This window comes from Rhinoraja longicauda, chromosome 35 (genome assembly GCF_053455715.1).
Source record: "Rhinoraja longicauda isolate Sanriku21f chromosome 35, sRhiLon1.1, whole genome shotgun sequence".
Taxonomy (NCBI): Eukaryota; Metazoa; Chordata; class Chondrichthyes; order Rajiformes; family Arhynchobatidae; genus Rhinoraja; species Rhinoraja longicauda.
The window spans coordinates 12,613,695-12,637,343 of record NC_135987.1 but is presented as its reverse complement, the minus strand read 5'-3'; the positions used below and the strand labels follow the sequence as shown (position 1 = coordinate 12,637,343).

Here is a 23,649-nt window from a genome sequence, read left to right as displayed (position 1 = left end):
TTTTTCAAATTTGCAACTAGCTGTCATTTAATTTGTGTCTTCCTGCTCTCTGCAATATTTTAGTTGCTCTATATATATATATATTAGACAAACTTCTTTGGCTGAATCTTTCTCCTTCTGTTTTTCATATGTTCTTAACTATGTCAATTTGATCCCAGCCCTTTTAATTAAATCAACCATTGGCATTGGGCTGCTTTGATGTTAATCAGCTGTATTGTGCTCTATTCCTGCAGTCTGTGGAGAATCTTCCAAATGTTTTTGGTAGCAATGCGAAAGCTCAACTGGCAGCCAAGACGGTATTTAATTTGTCACATCGTCATGGCGACATTCTTAGAGAAGGGTGGAAGAACATTATGGACGCGATGCTGCAACTTTTCCGTGCCGAGCTTTTGCCCAAAGCCATGATAGAAGTAAGTATTTCCTCCAGAACTACTTCCGACTGTTAAAGTATGGTGAATATGTGAGGCGACTTCTTCAAATACAGTAATGCCTATGGCTATTTATGCTCATCGTGATGTTGTTATATGCAATAAAGAAATACATTTTTCCAAGCAAAAAGATGAAGACATTATTGTGGCAGATACTAGCTCATGTACATTTTTTGTAAAATAAATCCTAACACATATTAAAATGAGATGATAATATTGGTGAGAGACGGTATGGCTAAAATTGCTCCCTTTAGGTTACTAACTTCATGCTGCACAGACGTTCGGACAAAAAGGAATCTGTTAATGGTCCTCATACATGATGGGGAGGGCCATATTTATTGTTTGAGACTGAAAGACATTTTTGATCCATCGAATAATAAGGAATAAATACGTCTTGATAGGTGGTAGGAATCCTCATCTCCGTTGTGGGAGTAACTTCACTACAGAGACGGTAATATTTTAAGAACATGGGGTAAAACCATTTTTTCCTAAAGTAATTGAGGATGGTCTATCAAAGAAGGCCTTGTTATTCATGCAGTCTTGTGAGAATAATGGGGGGAAAATCAAAAAAAAAAAAAAAAAAGGGCATGATTCAGATGAATTTTAGTTTATGGTCCTTCTTGAAAGCCTCCAATCTTGACCCTGTTCATCCAGACCCTAACAGTGCATTTAATCATGAAACTGGTGATGTCTGAAATACACACTCATTCGGATAACTATTGGGAGACTTGATGCACAAGAATGCTTTTTGCTTTGAACAATTTTGTTGACTGTATTATTCCTTTGATATTAAGAAACATTCCAGTTTCCAAAACAGAAAATTGTGCTGAAAATTTCTACTTGTGCAAGTATGGGAAAATATAACATGTTGAATAAATGTTCTTCTTGCAAATGCTCTGAAAGCGTGCAATGCCCATGCATTGACCAAGGTTGTTAATTTTGCATGGAAGTACTCAATTACAACTAGGAGAAAACAAAAGAAGTCATTTTTAGGATTGGTCTGCACAAAGAGGGAGGGAACAAAAAATGGTGAAGTCAGCTGTGTTGATTGTTACAAAAAGGTGATTAATAAATTTATTTGCAGTGTTTAAAAACTATAAGGGCACAAAGTTCTAGGTAGCAATCAGCCTGTGGGAAAAATATTGGAAAAACACAAGATGAGTAATAAATGAGAACATTGACTGGGTGGGGAAAAAAATGAGACAAGTTGAAATTTGTAAAATTAGTATTTGACTATTGCAAGAGCAGCAATAGAAGTGTTGAGATGTTGTTGCAATAAGCTACTGTGCAGTAGTCATTGTAACAGGTAATTTTCATTAGCGACTGGAATGATGTACTGTCCATGAAATAACTGGGAAAAGTAGACTTGAAGCGAGAGATTGAAGATATTGTTGAAAACTAACCAGTTCATTGGCGCGCAATTTCAAAATCACCATCTGCTTAATGGAAACCTACATCATTCCAATTTTCAAGAAACATAAAGTGACCTGTCTCTACCATCCACTCCATCTGACAGTTAAACGCTCATGATCTACACTTCACACCGCCTCGGGAATGCAGCCAACATAATTAAGGACCTTTTTAACGCCGGTCATTCACTCTTCTCCCTTCGGGCAGAAGATACAAATGCTTGAAACCGCATACCACCAGATTCAGGAACAACTACTTCCCCTCTGTCATAAGAGTACTGGATGATCCTCCCATAAGTTAGGGTGTAGTCCCGATCTCCCAACCTACATAATTGCATACATTGGACTTTTTTCCTTTGGAACTGTAATGTTGCAATACTGTAACATTATATTCTGTACTCTGGTATTTTTCCCTTTGCAGTACCTGCGTACTTGTGTAGGACTTGATGGTAGTCATATATGGCATGATTTGACTTGACTGGATAGAACACACAGTTTTTCATTGTATCTTGGTGCAAGTGACAATACCATACCAAACACTATTGTCCAGTCGCTCATTGCAAACGTATCTCTATTTTCATTCCTGCTCTTCCAACAGCCCAAACACTAATTTTACAAATTCCAACCTGTCCCATTTTCCCCACCCAGTCTCTTCTATTACTCAACTTGTGTTCCAATATTTTTTCCACAGGCTGACTCTAATCAGTAGGGTGTGCTGCCTAGAACTTTGCACCTTTTCAGCTTTTAACACTGCCATTAAATTTATTAATGACCTTTTTATAAAGTCAAGGATGGCACGCTGGTTATCGGAATGAGTAGAAACAATCAACCTTTTACTTCTGGGACATTGTGGTCACATTGAGTGGAAATGTTTAATGAACAATAATCCAATTTGTGTTTTGTGAACAGGAAGACTTGTGGAAGCAAAGCACGTTCATTCAAAATACAAGTAAATTATTTTGGAGTGGCATTAGTATTGAAACTGTAGTTACATCAGTTTCCCTTCATCTCTTTGTGATTACCTGCTTGTTCATTGCCTTGTGCACCAGCGAATAAGCATTGAACTTTCATGAATTACTGCTTTAGAATGCTACTTTTATTATTCTGGTGAAATCTGAGCTAGATGTTAATCTCAGATTCATTAACAAATTGTTGTGACGTGAAATTTTGTTAAGCACTAACTTACCGTTAAGTAGTTCTTTTTACTCCACCTTGACAAGTCAGAGATTAGAGAAAAGCTTGTCGTCAGAAATGAGAATGTAATTTGTGATTTCAATGACAGCAGCTTCCATTTCCCCATCAGGATCACAAAACCATTAATTTTTTCACTTAAATTTCATGCTGTGACAATCATGGTCTTGGGGAGGGGAAAAAAATCCATATTTTTTTTCTGAGTTTAATTTGACTGTTGGGCTGGCATTACAGATTTATTTGAAAGTGTTGAGTCAGCATTTTCTTTTCAGTTAGAATGATTGAAGCATGAATTGACAAAGTACAAGTCATCTCTTTCATTTTTGTGGTGTGGCAGAAATTCTTTGTGCATAGCGTAAATTCTGGATTACTACATACGTCTGAACTTTGAACTGTAAGTTTTTGCAAAGAGTTGGTACTGTGCTGGAGACAACCCTCTCCTCCTTCAATCCTGCTGTGCCCAACCCAAGCTGGAGTGTATATGTCACAAACTTGCCTTATAATTGAGGAGCTTGAGATTACTAAGTTCAGAACAGTAGTGAGTTCCACTGAGACTTTGACAAGGGGTTATTAAAATAAAACAATGTTTGAATAAAGCCCTTGTGCCTTGTTTCATTGGACAATGAGAGGTGAACTTTGACTACATTATATATGCACCAGGCAGGGTGAAGGTGTAGAACTGTGAATGACTAGTAGATTTCCGCACGTGACATTTGGTATTCGGTTTCACTTTTAGAGGGTTTGGAGAGTGGAGGAATCCCAAGTTGGGAAATCTACAAATATGTTTGTTAATACCCCAAGTTTTCAATTAATTTCTGTTTATTTCTTTCCTTTCTGGTTGAATATTTCTAAATAAGACATGGAAATAACAGTAAGGTCTGTAATAATGAAAAGATCCTAATAAAATTAGGCCTATTAATGTTTGTCTATTTGTGATAAAATTGAGGCAATACTGCCACCTGCTGGTCACAATTAATCAATTTTTAAAGCCATGGATGACGTTTTGGGTCGAGACCCTTCTTCAGACTGATGTCAGGGAGGCTGACCCCCTGACATCAGTCTGAAGAAGGGTCTCGACCCGAAACATCACCCATTCCTTCTCTCCTGAGATGCTGCCTGACCTGCTGAGTTACTCCAGCATTTTGTGAATAAATACCGTCGATTTGTACCAGCATCTGCAGTTATTTTCATTCACAATTTTTAAAGCCAGTTTGAAATTTTATTCAAATGCATTACCTGCACTCAATAGGCTATAATTTCTTACCCTATTGACTGCAAGTCATATTAATGTCCTTGCTTGGAGGATCAGAGAGATGGCAAAAGCAAAATACTATGAGTTATGGAAATCTGCAGGAACAACAATGAATCTTGGAACTGCTCAGGTCAGGTGGTATCTGTCAAACGTGAAAGAGTTCATAGTTTAGGTCAAGGAAGTGAATGAATACTTGATCACATGTGACAAGTCACAGTGAAATTATTTGCTTGCATACCCAAGGTATGCAAATAGTCGCCACTAAATTGTTAACAAGTACATTTCCAGCATGGTAACCACACAATATACCCATGTTTTTTTATGTTTGAAAACAATTAATTTTGTATTGGAGTATCTTGCCTTTATATATAGTCTCATATTACTTTCCTAGCTATTACACCTGTTTGATGTATGCATGATTACTACTTTTAAACACACAAAAATTAGTATCACTTTCTCTAACCTGAATTCTGAAAGTATTTAGATTAAGTTGATCAATTATTATTCTGGAGTTTTGTTAACAAGTGAATCTTTGTTTGTGCAGGTAGAAGACTTTGTGGAACCCAATGGAAAAATCTCACTCCAGCGGGAAGAAACACCCTCAAATCGGTAGGAAGAATATTTAGAGACACGAGACAGCAGATGTTTGAATCTTGAACAAAGAAAATTGCTGGAGGAGCTCAACGGGTCAGGCAGCTGCCTGACCCATCAAGTTTCTTCAGCAGTCTGTTGTCTGCTCGGGATGTATCTTTATATGGCAGACTGATGAGATGATTTTTGATCTTGGAATAACAATTCATTTGAAGCCACCACTGCGTTGTTAATATGTGGCATATAAACATGTTTATTTACCATGATGTTGCTTTTGTGAATTTGAGGCCAAATCAAAGTTACGAAGGGTAAAATATCCTTGGATAAGGATGAAGGATTGGCAGAGAGAAGGGCATCCGTCAGAAGGGAAGAAAAGAAAGGGATTTGGGGGACGCTGTTGGAAGATGGGTTGGGAGGAGGAGCACATCGTGAATCTAATGAGGGTTGAGAATCTGAACGAGGAATGCAAGAAATGATAAATGGTGGCCTAAAAGTTAAACTGGATGAGAATAATTGGATAATTACTGTAGTGTAAAATTGCTAACTCTGGCCGTAAACCAGGAGTTTCACCACAACACACAGCTTCACTCCATCCAGTTACAATTTTTTCTACGTCTCTGAGATTTCAACAGATTACCTTATTTTTAAAGTATACCCATTTTTGTAATGCCTCTTTGAGACCATGGGACAATTTGACAGGATAAATTACCATAGAGGCAGAAAAAGAGTCAAGAGTGTTTTATTGTCCTATGTCCCAAATAGAACAATTAAATTCTTTCTTGCAGCAGAATAATAAAATATGTAAACATAGTGCTCTCTAAATAATATATTAAATGGAAAAAAAAGTCCAGTATTTATTTTTATATACAAACAAACAAAGTGCAAAAAGACAAAACTAATGCCCCCATCTATGTAGTTCAGAGCTTATTTGGATGTTGTAGTGTTTAGTAGCCTGATGGCTGTGAGAAGAAGCTGTTCCTGAACGTGGCCGTTACAGTTTTCAGGTTCCTATATCATCTTCCCAATGGCAGGAGTGAAATTTGTGTGTGGCCAGGATGGTGTGGGTCTCTGATGCCCTTTATACCTCTTGCCATGAGCAATGTAGTATCTTAAAATTTAACGAATGAATGGGTCAGACATTAAGCTGGTCTCGCATTTTAAAGCTACAGTTTCAAATAAGTAATTTCTTCCAATTCTGTTACAAATAGAAACTGATACTAAAATGGTTTGTTCTACTGGGTCATCGTAAACGGTGCAGTTCATCAATATTAAATAGTTTTGTGTAATACTAACTTACTTTAAATATTTGCAGCTGAACTAAATTGTTTTGTATTGAAATGCAGTGGTGAATCCACGGTCCTGAGTTTCGTTAGTTGGCTCACACTAAGTGGAAATGAACAGTCTGGACTGAGGGGACCCTCTATAGAGAATGAAGAGGCCAAACAAGCAGCTCTGGAATGCATTAAGGTAAATTAAAGTTAATGCTGCTTAACTGCCTGGAAAAAGTATACGTTTTTCTTTGCAAGATGTTTTACATTTGGTAGACTTTCATGACTTCTAATATATTGAAAGTCACTTATCCTTTAAGAAAAGATTTATTGTGGAAATGGAAAAATATTGATTTTTAAAATTAGTTTGCCTACACAAGTGTTGCTTTCATTCTTATAGACTATTACCATTTTCCATTTTGTTCTCCTTTTGTTCTATTTGTTGGTAGTATTTCTCAATGTTTTACTAGATTAGTCAGAGGATAAAATTGATTTTTCCCTTCTGGTTACACCATTATTAATATCCGTAAAGAACTGAAATGGGCCTTGCAGTTGCCTACATTAAAAATTGATCAATGATGAAATAGATCATGTGCAGGCAGAGGAGATTTGCTTCACCTGGCATCGTTTGGCACAGACATGTTGGGCTGAAGGGCCTGTTCCTGTACTATACTGTTCTGTGCTAACGAATGGTTAACTTGCATTAATGGCAGACTCCAAAATAACTATGTACATTTTGGCCTGTGATGGCCATCATATGAAGATGAACTTGAATTCTGGAAATGGAATTTCCCAAATGCCATTATATAAATGTAATTTGGCTATAAGTTCAATAGCTCTTTAATAGAGATCCAAATCAGCAATAACACTGTATCTTTGACCTAATACTCCGCTGCTGTTCTTCTGTAGAATCTTTCAGCTCAACGTCAGTTCCCCATCCTTCAGGCTTAGAGGGGCCACCTTCCCACAGTGTGTTAGCATTCTTTTACTGTGTTAATACTGTAAAGAGAACTGGCCTGGCTTCAATTTTATTTTTTCTTTATGTAAATTGCGCTGTGTGGTTGCGGTATTTACTAGAAATCTTGATGGTATTCCGGTCATTCCAATATCATGAGATTTTCAAATTGTTTGAATTATGTCTCAGACACTACAGTGTCGTTAAGATTTATCATCTGGGTATTTATTGGTTAAATATTGTTTAATGATCAGCAGTGATGTTACCTCGGCCCCATTGGTCATGACGTGACTTTGAACTTTTTTTAAATTCCAGCAATGTGACCCTGAGAAGCTGATCACTGAGAGCAAATTCCTACAGTTGGAGTCACTTCAAGAGCTGATGAAGGTTCGATGATTATAAAGTAAACAATCCAAATCTCATGCTCTTGTCATTGATTATCATGTCTCTTGCCCATAGTTATTGCGTTTCACTGTTGATCTTTTCTATTCGGTTAAGAGTTTTGCTGTGATGAGGCAAATCCAGGTCATTTTAATAACTTGTGGAAGACCCAGATTCTTTGGAGGGCTGTGAATCTGCTAGAGACATTATATGAATCTCTTTCATCAATTTATGCCCTGTAACTATCCCACATGCATCTACCAAACGACAATTTCCTCAAAAGCTGTTAGATTGATGATGAATTCTTAATGCAATGTTCATTTACCTTGGTATGGTGTTATTATACCAACTTTACCAGCTTCCTTTAGTTTGGTCATCTTTCCTTGAAAACATTTAAATTTAACTTGTAATTTCCTTAGGCCCTCATTTCTGTTACACCAGACGAGGAGACCTATGATGAGGAAGATGCCGCTTTTTGCCTTGAGATGCTGCTCCGGATAGTGCTGGAAAACAGGTACAAGAAAGTGTCTGGGCTGCCTCGCGGTTGAACAACTGGTCACTCTCAGAAGCCGAATATGGGCCAGATATCAAGGCAGTGTTCATTGGATCAAGCAGCATGGATGGAACTACAAAATTAATGTCTACAGTCAATGACTTTCTGTCAGAACTGTGGAAAGTTGGAGATCATGCAGGGAATGTTGGAGGCAGGGTGAAGACCAGCTTTTGGATTGTATGATGCAAGTGGTGGTGTCAGTCGAGAGTGTGGTAAAGGTTTGAAGATCTCTTGAGTATTTGTATGTTGGAGGTGTTTTATTGGAACAGAGCAAAAACTAAGAAGAAAGTACAGGAACTTTGAGCTGCAGTGTGGAGAAGCAGGATTTTAGTTCAGATGCTGAAGATCTGAAATAAAAACAGGCTCTGCTTGCAAATACTCGGCAGGTCGGGCAACAACTGTGATGAGAGATATAGTATTAACATTGCAGGTTAAGAATGCTTTTACAGAATTTACCAGTTCCAATACAATCTGGAAAGACTAACGAGCTGATATTGTTGAATTTGGCGTTGTTCCAAGGTCTGTAATGCAGTGTTCCTCGAGTTTATATTGGGCTTATGTGGAACAACAGTAAGAGACCGCAAGTGGTAATTCAGAGTGGGATTGGGATAGAAAATTGAGGTGATAAGCGACTTGATGTTCAAAGTTATCCTTGTGGACTGAATAGAAATGTGCTTCAAAAAAGATATCCAATATAGAGGAATCCATAGCACTGTAAATGAAATTGGAAGAAATGCTTCATCTGGGCCCCATCAATGCAGGGACAGGGTAAAACTAGAAGGGCAGCTGTTTCATCTTCCACCTTCGTGGATTTCTCAAGCAACTTCACATGTGAAAGACTTCTATTTTTTATTTGATGCTTCTCTTTCCTGCAGAGATCGCGTCTCCTGTGTCTGGCAAACTGTAAGAGACCATCTGTACAATTTGACTGTTCATGCCACAGAGCATTGCTTCCTTGTCGAAAGAGCCATTGTCGGTCTCCTGAGGCTGGCAATACGGTTGCTACGCAGAGAGGAGATCAGTTCACAGGTATGAGGAATTGCAGGGCCAAGCTCAAAAAAGACTATTAAAAAAAATAAGGTAAAAAATGGGAACGAAATCCAATTTGTATATGAACATTCAAGGAATCATTGAATTTACCTGGCAACATCAAGACACAAATTTACGACACAGCAGATTATCACTGGCTTGTTTAGTTCCTTTTAAATCATATTTGTTGTATTCATTTGCCTTTATTATCATGTACAGAATCCAAGAAGTAAAGTGACAAATATGGTATTTAAAATCTGTGCGCAAGTCTGGGTTGTTGTAGTTTGACAGTTCATGTGTAGATGTTTTGGACAATGGTGTTTAAACATCGAACACCAGAGATTGGATTTTGAACAATGGAATTAGCCCGTGAAATCTGGTCTAATGTTATTTTTTCTTTGGTAGATGTAAATTCCTGCAAAAAAAAGGAGCATTATTGTAAACTTAGTGCTCAACGGTATTCAGTGTGGATTCTGCCATTGCCGCTTCTCAAGAAGTATCTCAAGAAGTTCTCAAGATGGTTCTAATTGCACTTTAAATAATAGAATGAAATAACATGAATTATATTTTTGTCGAACATATTTTGATTTATTTTTCAGGTGCTTCTCTCCTTGAGAGTCCTGCTCATGATGAAACCAGTTGTCTTATCAAGAGTGAGCCGACAAATTGCATACGGCTTGCATGAGCTGCTGAAGACCAATGCTGCCAACATCCACTCGTGTGATGACTGGTGTACCTTGTTTACGCTCCTAGAATGTATTGGTGCAGGAGTCAAACCTCCACCTGCTCTACAGATAGCATCTGGAGCCGATGGCCATGATGCAGGTTAATTTCCAGAATTACCTTTTATTGAGCAGCCTCTCAGATGAAGGCATATCCACTAACAAGCAACTGGTGTTTACTTCATTTAAGTTAATCATTCCGTTTCAGTTTCAGTTTATTGTCACGTGTACAGAGGTGCAGTGAAAAGCTTTTGTTGTGTGCCAACCAGTCAGCGGAAAGACAATACATGATTACAATTGAGCCATTCACAATGCACAGATGCATGATAAGGGAACAACATTTAGTGCAAGGTAAAGCCTGTAAAGTCTGATCAAAGATAGTCCGATGGTCCCCAATGAGGTAGATAGTAGTTCAGGACTGGTCTCCAGTTGCGGTAGGATGGTTCATTCGTGACCAAACAGAAGCAGGGAAGATAGTGGAGAAGGAAACAAACTGAAAATAAGGATGCAAAGTGAAATTGGATGCCCGTAGTTCAGCTGCTTACTGTAAATGAACCCTTTTTAATTAACGCTCGAATATATTCTGTAAATCTCATTGATCTCGCAATAGGTCCATTAATGAAACAGTGTATTGAATTTCATTCATTGCTAAAAACACTGAGCTTGAGCTGAGCTTATTATAAGTTAACAAAAAGTGATAAATGTCACACATGGGTAGGTGGGCTTTGCTAATTAGGTACTTTAAAAATAGGAAATCCTGCTCTTTTGCGGGCTTTCTAACAGGAAATTGGCATTATGTTGTGGCAAAGTATTTCTAAATGGTCTTGTAATCTTATAGCAGGAATTAAAATTGCAGTTATTTAGAATTATTGCAGAAAAATGTGCACCCACGCTCAACGTTGATTAATATTTGTGAAAGATGTTCTGCTGTAATAGAGAATTGCTGGCATTTTTAACTAACAGAAACATCTTTAAACATTGCGATCATCTCGAAAGGGTGTTTTCCCCATCACATTCAGAATTTAGGCGATTTATTCTGAAGTATGTAGATTTGTTGAATTCCTTAAAATATTAGCTCCTTCATTCTTCAATGTAACACTCACACTACATATTAATAGGCAGGGTGAGCTGGTCTCAGAGAAGTGGACCTACAGAGCCAAAGGAAATTTGTAAGTAGCCCAAGATATCTGAATACTCAATCTTTTCTTTTTTTTTGAGGGATGAATTCCTGCAGGAGATGCATAGGGTTTGTTCTCAAAAATCACATATTCAGTGTTTGATTATATAATTATCCAATGATTGGTTAAGTACAATGCATCAAAACCAAATGAGGTTGCAACAGATTAAGATGCATGGGGTTTCCTCCAGTGGCTTCACTCCCAGATTTGGGCAACTAACTACATTGTCAATGTGGGCTCATCAGGTGCCAAACAGAACTACAGTTTCAGATGAACCTTTCATCACTTTCATCAAAATGAACAAAGTGTTTAATGTTGCAGAAAACGGGCGTGTTTAATGTTGCAGCAAATTGGAGAGGGCTTCGTAGTGGAGAGGGAGCAGAGGTCAAAATTACCCAGGTGATATCTGAGTGAATGGCAGACTCAAAATGCTGGAGTAACTCAGCGGGTCAGGCATCTTTTCTGGAGAAAAGGAATAGGTGATGTTTTGGGTCGAGACTTCTTCAGGCTGAGATTTCGTTGTAAGCCAACATCTGCAGTTCCTTCCTACACATTTTGAGTGATGGCGGTGTAGGATCCAGAGGCTAATTGGCCAACTCATTCTTCTTGGGGACACAAGACACTGCAGATGTTGGAACCTTGAGCAAAACACAAAGTGCTAGAGGAACTCAGCAGACAGGCAGCATCCAAATTCATCCGAAGAACGGTTCCGATCTGAAACATCTATCCAGTCCCTCCACAGATGACACCTCAGTCTCTGAATTCCCCCAGCACTTGGTTTTCACTGGTTTTGCTTGTTCTTGTGCAACATGCAAAATTTGAATAAATTGCTGCCATCTGGCATCTGCCTCGATTTGCACTGCAGAGCAATCAATGCTCACCAACATCTCCTAGACATTGCCTACAGCATTCTGTCACCTGGACAATTGGCAGTCATCTTGTGGCAGATATCCCCTTTGTTCTCTACACCGACACCAAATAATGCTTATTTTCCACTCTGTTGGTTCTGATGAACTGTTATGGATCTAAAATTTTAGCTTGGGGTTACAGCGCGGAAACGGGCCCTTTGGCCCACCGTGTCCACACCGACCAGCGATCCCTGCACACCATTACCCTAAACACACGAGGGACAATTTTACATTCATACCCAGCCAATTAACCTACAAACCTGTATGCCTTTGGAGTGTGGGAGGATCTCGGAGAAAACCCACGCAGGTCATGGGGAGAACGTATAAATTCTGTACAGACAAGCACCTGTAGTCAGGATCGAACCCGGATCTCTGACTGCTGTAAGGCAGCAGCTCTACCGCTATGCCACCATGCCACCCGTGATATGTTAACCATATCCTGCACAGATATTGTTGAAACTGTAGAGAATCTTTATGATTTTGTTATTAATTTGGATTTTAAGCATCTATACTTCAGTGTACGTGATCTTACAGTAAAGAATGTTGTGCTTCTCTAAAAGGTGCGCAATCTGACAGTGAAATTGCATCCTACCATCCCAGTGAAGTTAATTCAGATCGTGGCTACACCTCAGACTCTGAAGTGTATGCAGAGCATGGGAAGCAGACCAAGGTACACCGTTCTGCCACTGATGTTGACATTGCCGGCAGTGGCTGGCTGGTGGTGAGTCGTGCACGAGTGAACTGTACGCATTTTCACTTCTTGCTTCCAAGAGTCGAGAGTGTTTTATTGTCATGTATCCTGAAAGGGAACAATGGAATTCTTACTTGCAGCAGCACAACAGATAAGTAAACATAGAACTCCGTAAACATGATAATCAATAACAAAGAAGTTCAGTATGTATAAGAAAAATAAACCAACAATGGTAAAACACAGTAATAATAATGTTTGGAAATTATTAAAATTCATTTACTGCAACAATTCTGCAGTGAGTATTTAATAGAGAATCATAGAATAATGCAATATGAAACAGCTTTGGACCAAAGCGACCATGCCAAGACCAACCAAGTTGCCGAATCAAGCTGGCCCCTCTTGCCTCACCTGGCCTGTATCTCTCCAAACCTTTTCTATCTACGTACCTGTCCTTGTGTCCTTAAAATGTCAGAATTTAACTCTTCTTTACCAGTTCTTCTGGCAGCTTGTTCCATGTTTCCACTACCCTCTGCGAAGAAGTTGCCTCTCGGGTTCATTTTCAATCTTTCCCCTCTTGCCTTAAACCTATGCCCTCTGGATTTAGACTACCCTTTGCTGGGGAACAGACTGTGGCAATTCACCTTCTCATTGCCCCTCATGATTTTATAAACCTCTATCAGGTCACCCCTTGGTCTCCAATACTCCAGGGAAAGAAGACTTGGCAGACCCATCCTCTTCTGGCCAGCCCAACAATATCCTTGTAAATCTGTTTTGCATCATTTGAAGTTTAATAACATCTTACCAACAGCAGGGCGAATCAAACCATACACAGTACTCCAACCGGTCCTTAACAATGTCTGTGGATTAAGGAAACTGAGTACCTTAGTGTATGCATTGTCCATGATACAGTAGCTTAGAAGGGTCGATGTACTTATTCTATTTCTTTCAGAAGGACAATTCAATCAACTTTGTTTTCAGAATTCTATATATTCCACCTCAAACCTAAATGCATTTTCATTTTGCAAGTTATTATTGAATCTGTTTCTATATTCCAGATGGTAAGAAACCATACTTTCAAACAATGTCTTCTCAGGATCTTCGGCCAATTCATTTCAACATGTTTCTTTCAATTTAAATTGTTGCTACACATCAAAAGGAAAGTAATTGTTTATCTCAGCCTTGGAAAACTCGACTTTTTGCTCACTGACTATCTGACCTAGTGCACAATATAAAGCACAACGTGCTGGAGGAACACAACAGGTCAGGCTGCTTGTGGAGCGAATGCTCGGACAACCTTTCGAGTTGGAACCTTTCTAACTGACTAAAGATCTGCAGTTTCTTGTGTCTCCAAATCCCAGTGCACATTTAATAATTCAAAATATTTTGCAGTATGTTAAATGCACAAATGACACAGCTGTATGGTAGGACGTTGATTAAGATGCTGTTTAATCCAAGAGTTCACGTACTTGGATACTGATACATGATTATGAAACAACCTAATGCCATATACCTAAAAGAAGCAATAATGCAAGAATGTTTTTGTATATATTTCTAAACTTCTAAATCTTATTGCTCACAATGTTGATGGTATTTTTGGCAGGTGGGGAGAGACGACTTGGATACCAACAAAACCTCTGGCCAAGGCATGAAGCCAGGATGCTCTCCTCTAGTCAATCAGTACAGCCTAACCTTGGGACAGGATCTGGGCTCACACGATACTAAGTCACTTATCAAGTGTGTGGAATCACTGTCGTTTATTATAAGAGATGCTGCCCATGTCACACCAGAAAATTTTGAACTTTGTGTAAAAACAATTCGCATCTTTGTAGAAGCAAATCTCAACGGTGGTAAGTTGTGGAAGTGTTTCCTTTTCCTTGATCCACACTAAAAATCTGCATTTCACATTAATCAGCAAATTGTGATTAATAAATTAAAATTTTATGCGTTATAGTTTTAGAATTTTAAACCCCTTGGGTCTTTCAAAAATCAACCCAGGCATAGACATGCAAAACATTGGTAATAACTAAGGAGTCCAGCTGTTTTTCATTGCATCATATCACTCAGTAAAGATTAATATGCAGCTATGATCTCAGTACCCATTCTTGCATGGTATGCATGTGATCGTCTGCATGTTTGTGAAATGGTAAGGTAAGAAGCAGTGTACAGGGGTGGAAGATGATGTTTTGCAGACTGCCACTTGTATATTTCTTTTCAGAATTATTTGAGACCAGGTAAGGTATGATCTACTAAAGTACATATGGCTAAAATTGTGGCGTTTCCATCCTCATGGCTTATCGATCATTGGATTGGATTTTTTCCTTCAACATTGGTTTGCTGATATCACAGTTGGTATTTTTGTAATTTGGGGCTTGTTGCAGGGTACAAAACACATGAAAGGAAATCTAAAACATACAAATTTGACAAATCAAACCGACTAAAGAAGAAGCAAAAGGAAAAGGAGAGTTCGATGAAGCGGTCCAAGTCTTTTAACCATCGTCCATCAAAGTTGCACAGTGACGATGATGAAGATGACAGTGTACCAGCAAGTTATCACACTGTGTCATTGCAGGTTAGTCAGGATGTAAGTATAGCAGGTCTTTCCCATTCCTCACCTTGCCTCATGCTGCCTGTTCTCAATGAGACTGTTCTGTCGAACTTGTAATCCTATTTTTAAAAATTCCTTTTCCTTAGTTTTTCAGAGTTCCTTATGAAATTTCCACCGTTTGAATTGACCAAGAGTAACTCGGTAAACTTGCCTTCCCACGATCTTTCTGTTCTAACACCTCCCTCTCCATCTTGGATCAAGCTTTGTCTTATTGGGGGCTGATTTAAATTAGCAATGCACCTTTTGGGGAATGTCCTACACAACTCCCTTAATCTTCTCAGTTAACTTTTTGCGGGCTGGTGTTTGAGACTTAAAATCTCAATTTTGTTTTGGGTGACTATAAATTTTATTGATTATATTTACACTCTTTTATTTCTCCCCCCCCCCCCCCCTGTTCTCAGTGAAATATGTCCTCCATGTTTATTTAGACCTCAATTTTATACATTTTAATTGTCTCCCCTCAGCTGTCTTTGTTTCAAAGTAAACAATCTTAGCTTATCCAACATTTTCTCCGTGGCAACATTTTCTCCGTTAGCTTATCCAACGTTTTCTTAGCTCTTATTCGACATTTTCTCAGTCTTTTCAGCATCCTTGTAAATCTGGTCTGTGGCACATTTGCGTCTTTTCCAGTCTATGGTTATCTGAACTGTAGTAGTTGCTGTGCCTTCGGGTGTACGTGATCCTAGAGGGACTTTCTGTTCTTTGTTCTGTATGTTAACCAATGAAGGAAACTATCTTGTATGCCTTATATATATGTATGAATGTATACTCCAAAATCCCCTTCCCTACACTACACAAGTCCTATTTTTGTGTATGTTCCCCTGTAGATATGTCGACAGGAGGTAGGTCCTGTCTGGTAAATACGTCGGTGCAGTGTTCAAATCTGGGTACACCGCTTGGAAGTGTGTTACTCAAGTGTAACATTGCTACCAGAATAATACTGGGGCTCAGGTTAAATTGTAAAATTAGTGGTTTGTATTTTTCTAAGTTTTGGAAAGTTAACGGGTGATCAAATTATTTTTTTTAGGGTGATAGGATTTAATGGACTAAATCGAGATATCTGTGTTTTAGTTGGGATTATCTCAAACCCTGAGTTAGGGCACTCGGGTGATGTCGAGAAGCACAACTTCGTGCAGTAGTTGTCTTCGATAGAAGCTTCAAAGCTACGTTTCAGTTTAAGGTTTGAAAATTCACCTTTGTTGCACAAAGGTATTAAAGATAACCAAAGTGAATAAATGGAGTTAAGAGCTAGCCATGATTTAATTGAATGATGGATCAAGCTCAAGGGTCCTTATGTTATGTTTTATGTTCTTATGTTTTAAAAGATACTTTGTGGTTTCTATATAAAATGCCTACAAGATATCCAGCTAACTTGCCCGTATCTCTTGATTCAGCTTCTGGATTTGATGCACACACTACACACCAGAGCTGCCAACATTTACAGCTCTTGGGCTGAGGAACAGCGCCACCTGGAGCCGGCAGGAAAGAAAATTGTTGCTGACGCCAGAACTTTGTGGTTGAACTGCTGGTGTCCGCTGTTGCAAGGTGAGCCATTACGATGGGATTGTGTGGAGATGGTTCATAAGCTGAGTATGTTTAGCTAATGAGCTCTTGGAGCTCGTGCTTTCAAAGTAATGAGAAGAAATGAGAGTCAAGTCAGGAGTGTTTTATTGTCATGTTCCAGATAGAACAATTAAATTCTGACTTGCAGCAGCACAGCAGAATATGTAAACATAGTACACTGTAAAAATATATAATAAATGGGGAAAAAAGTTCACTATATCAAGTATTGTGGAGAAAACAGGGACTCTGCAGATGGACTTGGACAGGTTGAGAGAGTGGGCAGAGAAGTGGCAGATGGAATATAGTGTTGCAAAGTGTGGAGTCATGCATTTTCATAGTAGGAATAAAGGTGTAAACTATTTTCCAAATGGGGAGAGAATCCAGAAATCGGAGGTGCAAAGGGACTTGGGAGTGCTGGTGTAGGATTCCCAAAAAGTTAATCTGCAAGTTGAATCAGTAGTAAATAAGGCAAACTCAATGATAGTATTTATTAAAAAAATACAAAAACGGATTTATTGCTGAGGCTCTGGTCAGGCCGCATGTGGTGCATTGTGAGCAATTATGCGGCTCGGCCGGGGGGGCTTCCATCCCCTTGCGGGGGCTGTGCGTGTCGGTTGCCTCGGTAGGGGTCGAGCTGTCTGTCCGTGGGTGCGGGGGGAGGAGAGGGGAAGTTTTGTTGCCTCCATCACAGTGAGGGGGTGTTTGGAGTCACTGTGATGGATGTTTGTGTTGGGGTCGTGTGTCCTGTGTTCTTTTCTTTTTTTGCTGTGACTGCTGAAATTTCGTTCGGTGTTGTGCCGAGTGACAATAAAGTTTTGTTATGTTATGTTATGTTTAGGAAGAAGATGAGGAGGAATTTCTTTAGTCAGAGGGTGATGAATCTGTGGAATTCTTTGCCACCGAAGGCTGTGGTGGCCGACAATGGATATTTTTAAAGCAGGGATAGATAAATTCTTGATTAGTACGGGTGTCAGGGGTTATGGGGAAAATGCAAGAGAATAGGGTTGGGACAGAGAGATAGCCATGATTGAATGGAGGAGTAGACTTGATAGGCTGAATGGCCTAATTCTGCTCCTATCACTTATGACATTACTAGAGGGAACAGCTTTAAAGTCAGAGGGGAATAGGAGATATGTGGGCAAGTTTCTTTTTATACACCATGAGCCTGGAATGCACTGCCAAGGGGAATTATGGAAGCAGATATGTTACTGGTGTTTAAGAGGCTTTTTAATAAACATACGAATATGCAGGGAATGGAGTCATGTGGTGATGGAACACATGCGGACAGAAGACGTTATCATGTTGGGCACACACATTGTGGACAAAGGACCAGTTCCTGTGCTGCACTTTTTAATGTCCTATGTTGTTCTCTTAAACTACCTGGTTGCAGTTGGATTGGATAGCCCTGTATTTCTTATCAATATAGCTTGATCCTCAGAAGTGAAGTCTCATTCCTGTTTTGTCTATATTTGGTTTGTTTCTTATGCTGAAAATGGGAGAGTTACCAAGGAAAGATCATTCTATACCAGGGCACGTGTCATTGTTAACTCCATCATTTGCTTGAACAATGTATGCCTTTTAAGAGTAATAATTCTGACAAAGCACAAGTTTAACGGTATGAACATTGACCTTTAATTGTAAGTAACTTCTTCTTGCACTCCCTCCCTCCTTCCTGGTCGTTTTATCAGTTCCACAGTTCTCCACACTTTTTCTGTCTTGAGATTCCATCCTCCCTTGCCATCATTGGGTAGGTGGGGTATGGCCCTGCCTGAGGTCGTTTATGGCTGGCCCTGATTGGTCCTGGTCTTACCTGCAGCTCTTCCCCCTCCCCCCACCCTACTTTCAGTCTGAAGAAGGGTCCCGACCCGAAAAGTCACCAATCCTTTTTGTCCAGATGCATGCCTGACCCGCAGAATTACTCCAGCACTTTTGTCTTTGCTATAAACCAGCATCTGCAGTTCTTTGTTTCTAAGATTTTTAAATTGCATCCATATTAATCCTTTGTGTATGTTTTTGTTTTGTTCCATTTAAAAGTCTAGTGAACCATTACAATTTCCAAATGTAGATTGTTGGAGAACAAAATGGTCATGCATTAAAGTGCTTATTGATGGATCTCGAAACAATCTCAGAGGAGAAATAAGAGATTTCAGACAGATTGTGGTGCTTTGTACAATGCATTAAAAACCAATGTCTGCAGGAGTTTTAGGTGGGCTTCCAATCCATCTTTGTACATTGTCTCTTCAGGCATTGCGTGGCTTTGTTGTGATGCCAGGCGCCAAGTCAGAATGCAAGCACTTACTTACCTACAGAGAGCACTTTTGGTGCATGATCTGCAAACACTGGATGCTTTAGAATGGGAATCCTGCTTTAACAAGGTACAAAGCAGCCTCACCACTAACAATTAAAAAAAAAAAATCCATGTATAAAACAGATTAAAATAAAATACCAGTTGCTTAATCATGTTATTTGTTTGTTAAGGTATTGTTTCCATTACTGACCAAGCTTTTGGAGAATATCAGCCCAGCTGACGTCGGAGGGATGGAAGAGACGAGAATGCGAGCTTCAACCTTGCTTTGCAAAGTGAGTTTGTCGTCCTTGTTTTGATGAGAACCAAGCATAGTTTGGGGCTGTGGTATGTCGTCCACTGTCCACTTGGGCAGTGCACGTGCAATATAGTATTTTGGCACACTGGTGACAAAGATTTGATTTTGTGTGTAAATTATTCAAAATTGATTAATGACTCAGAAATATAGACTCAGAAATATAAACGTGTTCCATGAGTGGCTACTGGTGATGTATCTTCTTATATCCACATTGTTCAGGCAGCTCTCGTACGATTTATTTGGAGAATTGCTTTAGGTGATTTTTTCAGCTAATTATTAGTTATCTATATAACGAATGAGATGTTGTTGAACTGGAAGCCAGTAGGCACAACAAAATAGGGATAACTGCATTATACTGAATATAAGGTAGTAGGCAGGGATGGGAAGGACAACCGTAATATTTTATGGTAAGTTTCTACCTTTGTAGAAAGCTACTTCACAGACAGTGTACTTTTCTCTTACCAACCAGCATGGACGCTGGCAAGTCAAATAAACTAACATCATTGAGTGATTTTTACTTTTGTTCAAAATTCAGCTCAATCTGTTGGCTGTTAATGTCAAGCTCTGCATCTCACATTAGATCCTAATTCACATTAACAAATGCATCCACTAAATGTGATTTACATTGAAATTGTATGCAATTAGGGGCGGCACGGTAGCGCAGCGGTAGAGTTGCTGCTTTACAGCGAATGCAGCGCCGGAGACTCAGGTTCGATCCTGACTACGGGTGCTGCACTGTAAGGAGTTTGTACGTTCTCCCCGTGACCTGCGTGGGTTTTCATCGAGATCTTCGGTTTCCTCCCACACTCCAAAGACGTACAGGTATGTAGGTTAATTGGCTGGGTAAATGTAAAAAAAAAATTAAAAATAAATAAAAATTGTCCCTAGTGGGTGTAGGATAGTGTTAATGTGCGGGGATCGCTGGGCGGCACGGACTTGGTGGGCCGAAAAGGCCTGTTTCCGGCTGTATATATGATATGATATGATATGATATAGTTAAGTAAAATTAAAGATTTAAATCTTCAGACAATCTATGTTGGACTGATTAAAACGTGTACCAATGTGTTCATTTCGTGAGTGATGGGCCTGAGTTGTTAGCGACCTTTCATTTGAAAGAAGGCTGACATTTTCAAATAATTGAAACACAGGAGCTACTAAATGAACTTGACTGGCCATTTTGCTTGGATGCATTTACCTTGTACAATTATGTTTTGGACTCATTTGACAACATTGACTTTCTAATGTAACAATCTTTCTCCTTTTCTGCCCACCTATAGGTTTTCCTCCAACATTTGTCTCCGTTGCTGTCTCTACCAACATTTGCTGCTCTCTGGTTAACGATCCTGGATTTCATGGACAAGTATATGCATGCAGGATCCAGTGACTTGCTGGTAAGAGAATCTATCTCGTTTCAAAGTCTCCCCAAATTCCACTTCAAAATCACGTTTAAGTTCTGGTCCAGTTTTTTTTCTTAGTGACAATTCAACAATTTGTTTTAGCATCCAATGATTTTCTTGGATCCTTTCTGTCGATAAGTTGGAGATACAGCATGGGAACGGGCCTTCACCTCACCGGGTGTAGAAGAAATTAATTTAGAGGGAAATTAATGGAAAATTAAAAGCGGAGACTTCTCCGATTTGCTTCGAGATTTTATTGCACGATATCATGGAGAGATGGCAGCAGTAAACTGCTGAACAGTTCTCTGACTTCACAGCAGAATTAGCCGACAGTTATACTGTGCAGTAAACAACTTTTGTTTCTTATTAGATACAACTATACAAAAATATTCTATCAATTACATGTGTACCAATTATTTCATTAGTCATAACATACTTATTTATGTTAATTTTATTCAACAACAAATGGTTAATACAAGTCAAACACCATACAAGGCCATCTTGACATTATTCTATCTCACCTTTCAGGTGGGCCACTCCACCATCCCCTCTCCGAGCCAATCATACGCCCCCCATTTACAGTGACATTTCTATGCCACTAGCGGTAGGGGGCGCGGGTGGCCGACTGTAGCTTCTCACAGGAGTGTAAACAAGTTTCGTTATCTCCTCCACTATTTCATATCATATCATATATATACAGCCGGAAACAGGCCTTTTCGGCCCTCCAAGTCCGTGCCGCCCAGTGATCCCCGTACATTAACACTATCCTACACCCACTAGGGACAATTTTTTACATTTTACCCAGCCAATTAACCTACATATTTCATGTTTACATTTACCATCCATCCTTCAACATATTCCCAGACAAGAGGTAATACGTCTAATCTTACTTTGCCGATTCCCACCTACCTCTTCTGCACCTGGTCAACGAGAGATGCCAATTGTCACATCCAAGCACCCTTTCGTCATTTTGTTCAATTCCAATCAAAATTAAGTAAGAAGGATATTAATTTTTCTTCCACAGCAGTCCCCACAGACTAACATTATCCCACACACACTCAAGGGGAAATTTACAATTTTACCAAGCCAATTAATCTACAAACCTGTACGCCTTGGAGTGTGGGTGAAAACTGGAGCACCCTGAGAAAACCCATGCAGGTCACGGGGAGTAACGTACAAACTCTGTACAGACAGTACCCATAGTTAGGATCGAGCCAGGGTCTCGGGCGCTGTAAGGCAGCAACTCTACCGCTGCGTCACTGTGCCGCGCATCTTTGTTTATGCTGTGATTTAAATCCTGATTACTGCTTGGAAGTATCAATAAAAATGATAGTTCCATAATATGTAGAAATTCAATGTGAGGAGTTTAAAGGGGTTTGTTCTTGTCTTGGTCCTGTGCTAGCCATATATTCTGTGACCATGTCTCTGTTTCCTGAATGTCAGTGAAAATAGTGTGGAAAAAGAGCTCAATGATGTCCTGCTCCCCACTCCCAATTTCTGATTTAATTGCTTTGCTTATGAGAGTGCACATAGTTAATCTGTACATTTTAATCACTGCAGTTTGGATCACAAGCGCAGGTTTTGTCATAGAACTGTCACTTCTTCAAGCTTGCTTAGCTTCATACACCTATTCACATTGTGATAGTGCAAATAAATAATTTCCCAACAAACTTGCATAGTTAATCATTTAAAAAAAAAAAAAAAATTATATATTCTCTTTATCTGATACAAAATACTGCTTAATTTTGAAAAATGAAAACCTTTAATGTTCAGCCAGTAAATTCAGGGCATTTTTATAAAATATGATCAAGGTTTATGACCTTGTTTCCTTACGAGTTACCATTGAATGTTATATTTATTCTGAATGTTCAGATTTAGGATCTAATCATCAATAGAGTGACAGCACAGGAACTATTTTTGCCCAAACCTGTTGACTCTAAAATAAAAAAAACAACAGTGGGATCAGTTTTGCATTGAATTCATGCAGACCCAGCATTGAAGCACCTCATTCTCAACGTATCTGTTTTTTGTAAATAAAATGATTATCTTGGGTTTGGGATAGGAATTTGTTCACAGTTCCCAAAACCTGTTACAATGTGTGCTTTTATCTGTCAAGTGAAAATAACTGAATTCCAGTGGAATTTGCTGACAAAGATTCTATTATTTGTACAATTTTCATTCTGCTGTGGAATGTTGATAATGTCTTTCATTTCAGTTGGAAGCAATTCCAGAATCACTAAAGAACATGCTCCTGGTCATGGATACAGCTGGCATTTTCCACTGTGCTGAGTCAAGGACTGGTTATTCCCAGCTTTGGGAGATTACATGGGAAAGAATAGATTGTTTCTTGCCTCGTCTAAAGGATGAACTCTTCAAACAAACAGTTATTCAAGGTGAAGCATGTATGCTCCATGTTTAACTTTTTAATTTGATGCTCCTCTTGCATATAAATTAAGCATATTCATAAATTAAGATGATAGGAAATGCTGATTAAATTATGATCCCACATTTCCAGCAATACTGATATAAAGTAGGATGTGGTCTGGTTGGAAAACAGAATCAATAACAGAAAGAAGTTTGCATTAATTAGCCAGCTCCCTTGGGGGGATCACTCTCAAATGGACCAATTAATATCAGTGAAAGTACAGATAATGCAGTAGAGCTAATGAGAAAGTAGGGATGGCTGAAATGGCAGAGCCAAAAAGTAATGAAAAATTATTTTAATTTTCCTTGCAATTTTTGCCAACATTTTCTGTGAAATATTACAATAACCAGGATGGAAGAAAGCAGTAAACTACACATTAAAGCATCAAACAATTGTTTATGCTTGGTAAGTTCTTAATTTGTGCAACTCGTATATAATAAAAATGCCTTGTAATTTATGGAAATGCAACACAAGATTTGCTCTAAAACAACTAATCAAGT

At 39.0% G+C, this 23,649-nt stretch overlaps 1 protein-coding gene across 7 annotated transcripts in view; it reads left to right on the top strand.

Moving 5' to 3' along the window:
• Nucleotides 1–23,649, top strand: part of gbf1 (golgi brefeldin A resistant guanine nucleotide exchange factor 1) — a 165,415-nt gene that overhangs the window by 136,175 nt on the left and 5,591 nt on the right. For 4 of the 7 annotated variants that reach the window (XM_078428580.1, XM_078428586.1, XM_078428583.1 and 1 more), the window contains 15 exons: nt 234–410; nt 4,825–4,889; nt 6,215–6,338; nt 7,410–7,481; nt 7,895–7,989; nt 8,904–9,057; nt 9,657–9,882; nt 12,426–12,586; nt 14,157–14,403; nt 14,935–15,137; nt 16,556–16,706; nt 18,969–19,099; nt 19,203–19,304; nt 20,605–20,718; nt 22,940–23,117. In XM_078428580.1, the coding sequence (XP_078284706.1) occupies nt 234–410; nt 4,825–4,889; nt 6,215–6,338; nt 7,410–7,481; nt 7,895–7,989; nt 8,904–9,057; nt 9,657–9,882; nt 12,426–12,586; nt 14,157–14,403; nt 14,935–15,137; nt 16,556–16,706; nt 18,969–19,099; nt 19,203–19,304; nt 20,605–20,718; nt 22,940–23,117 (2,200 nt within the window). The remainder of the gene's footprint in view (nt 1–233; nt 411–4,824; nt 4,890–6,214; nt 6,339–7,409; nt 7,482–7,894; nt 7,990–8,903; nt 9,058–9,656; nt 9,883–12,425; nt 12,587–14,156; nt 14,404–14,934; nt 15,138–16,555; nt 16,707–18,968; nt 19,100–19,202; nt 19,305–20,604; nt 20,719–22,939; nt 23,118–23,649) is intronic. The other 3 variants (XM_078428581.1, XM_078428587.1, XM_078428585.1) reach the window with 2 other exon arrangements.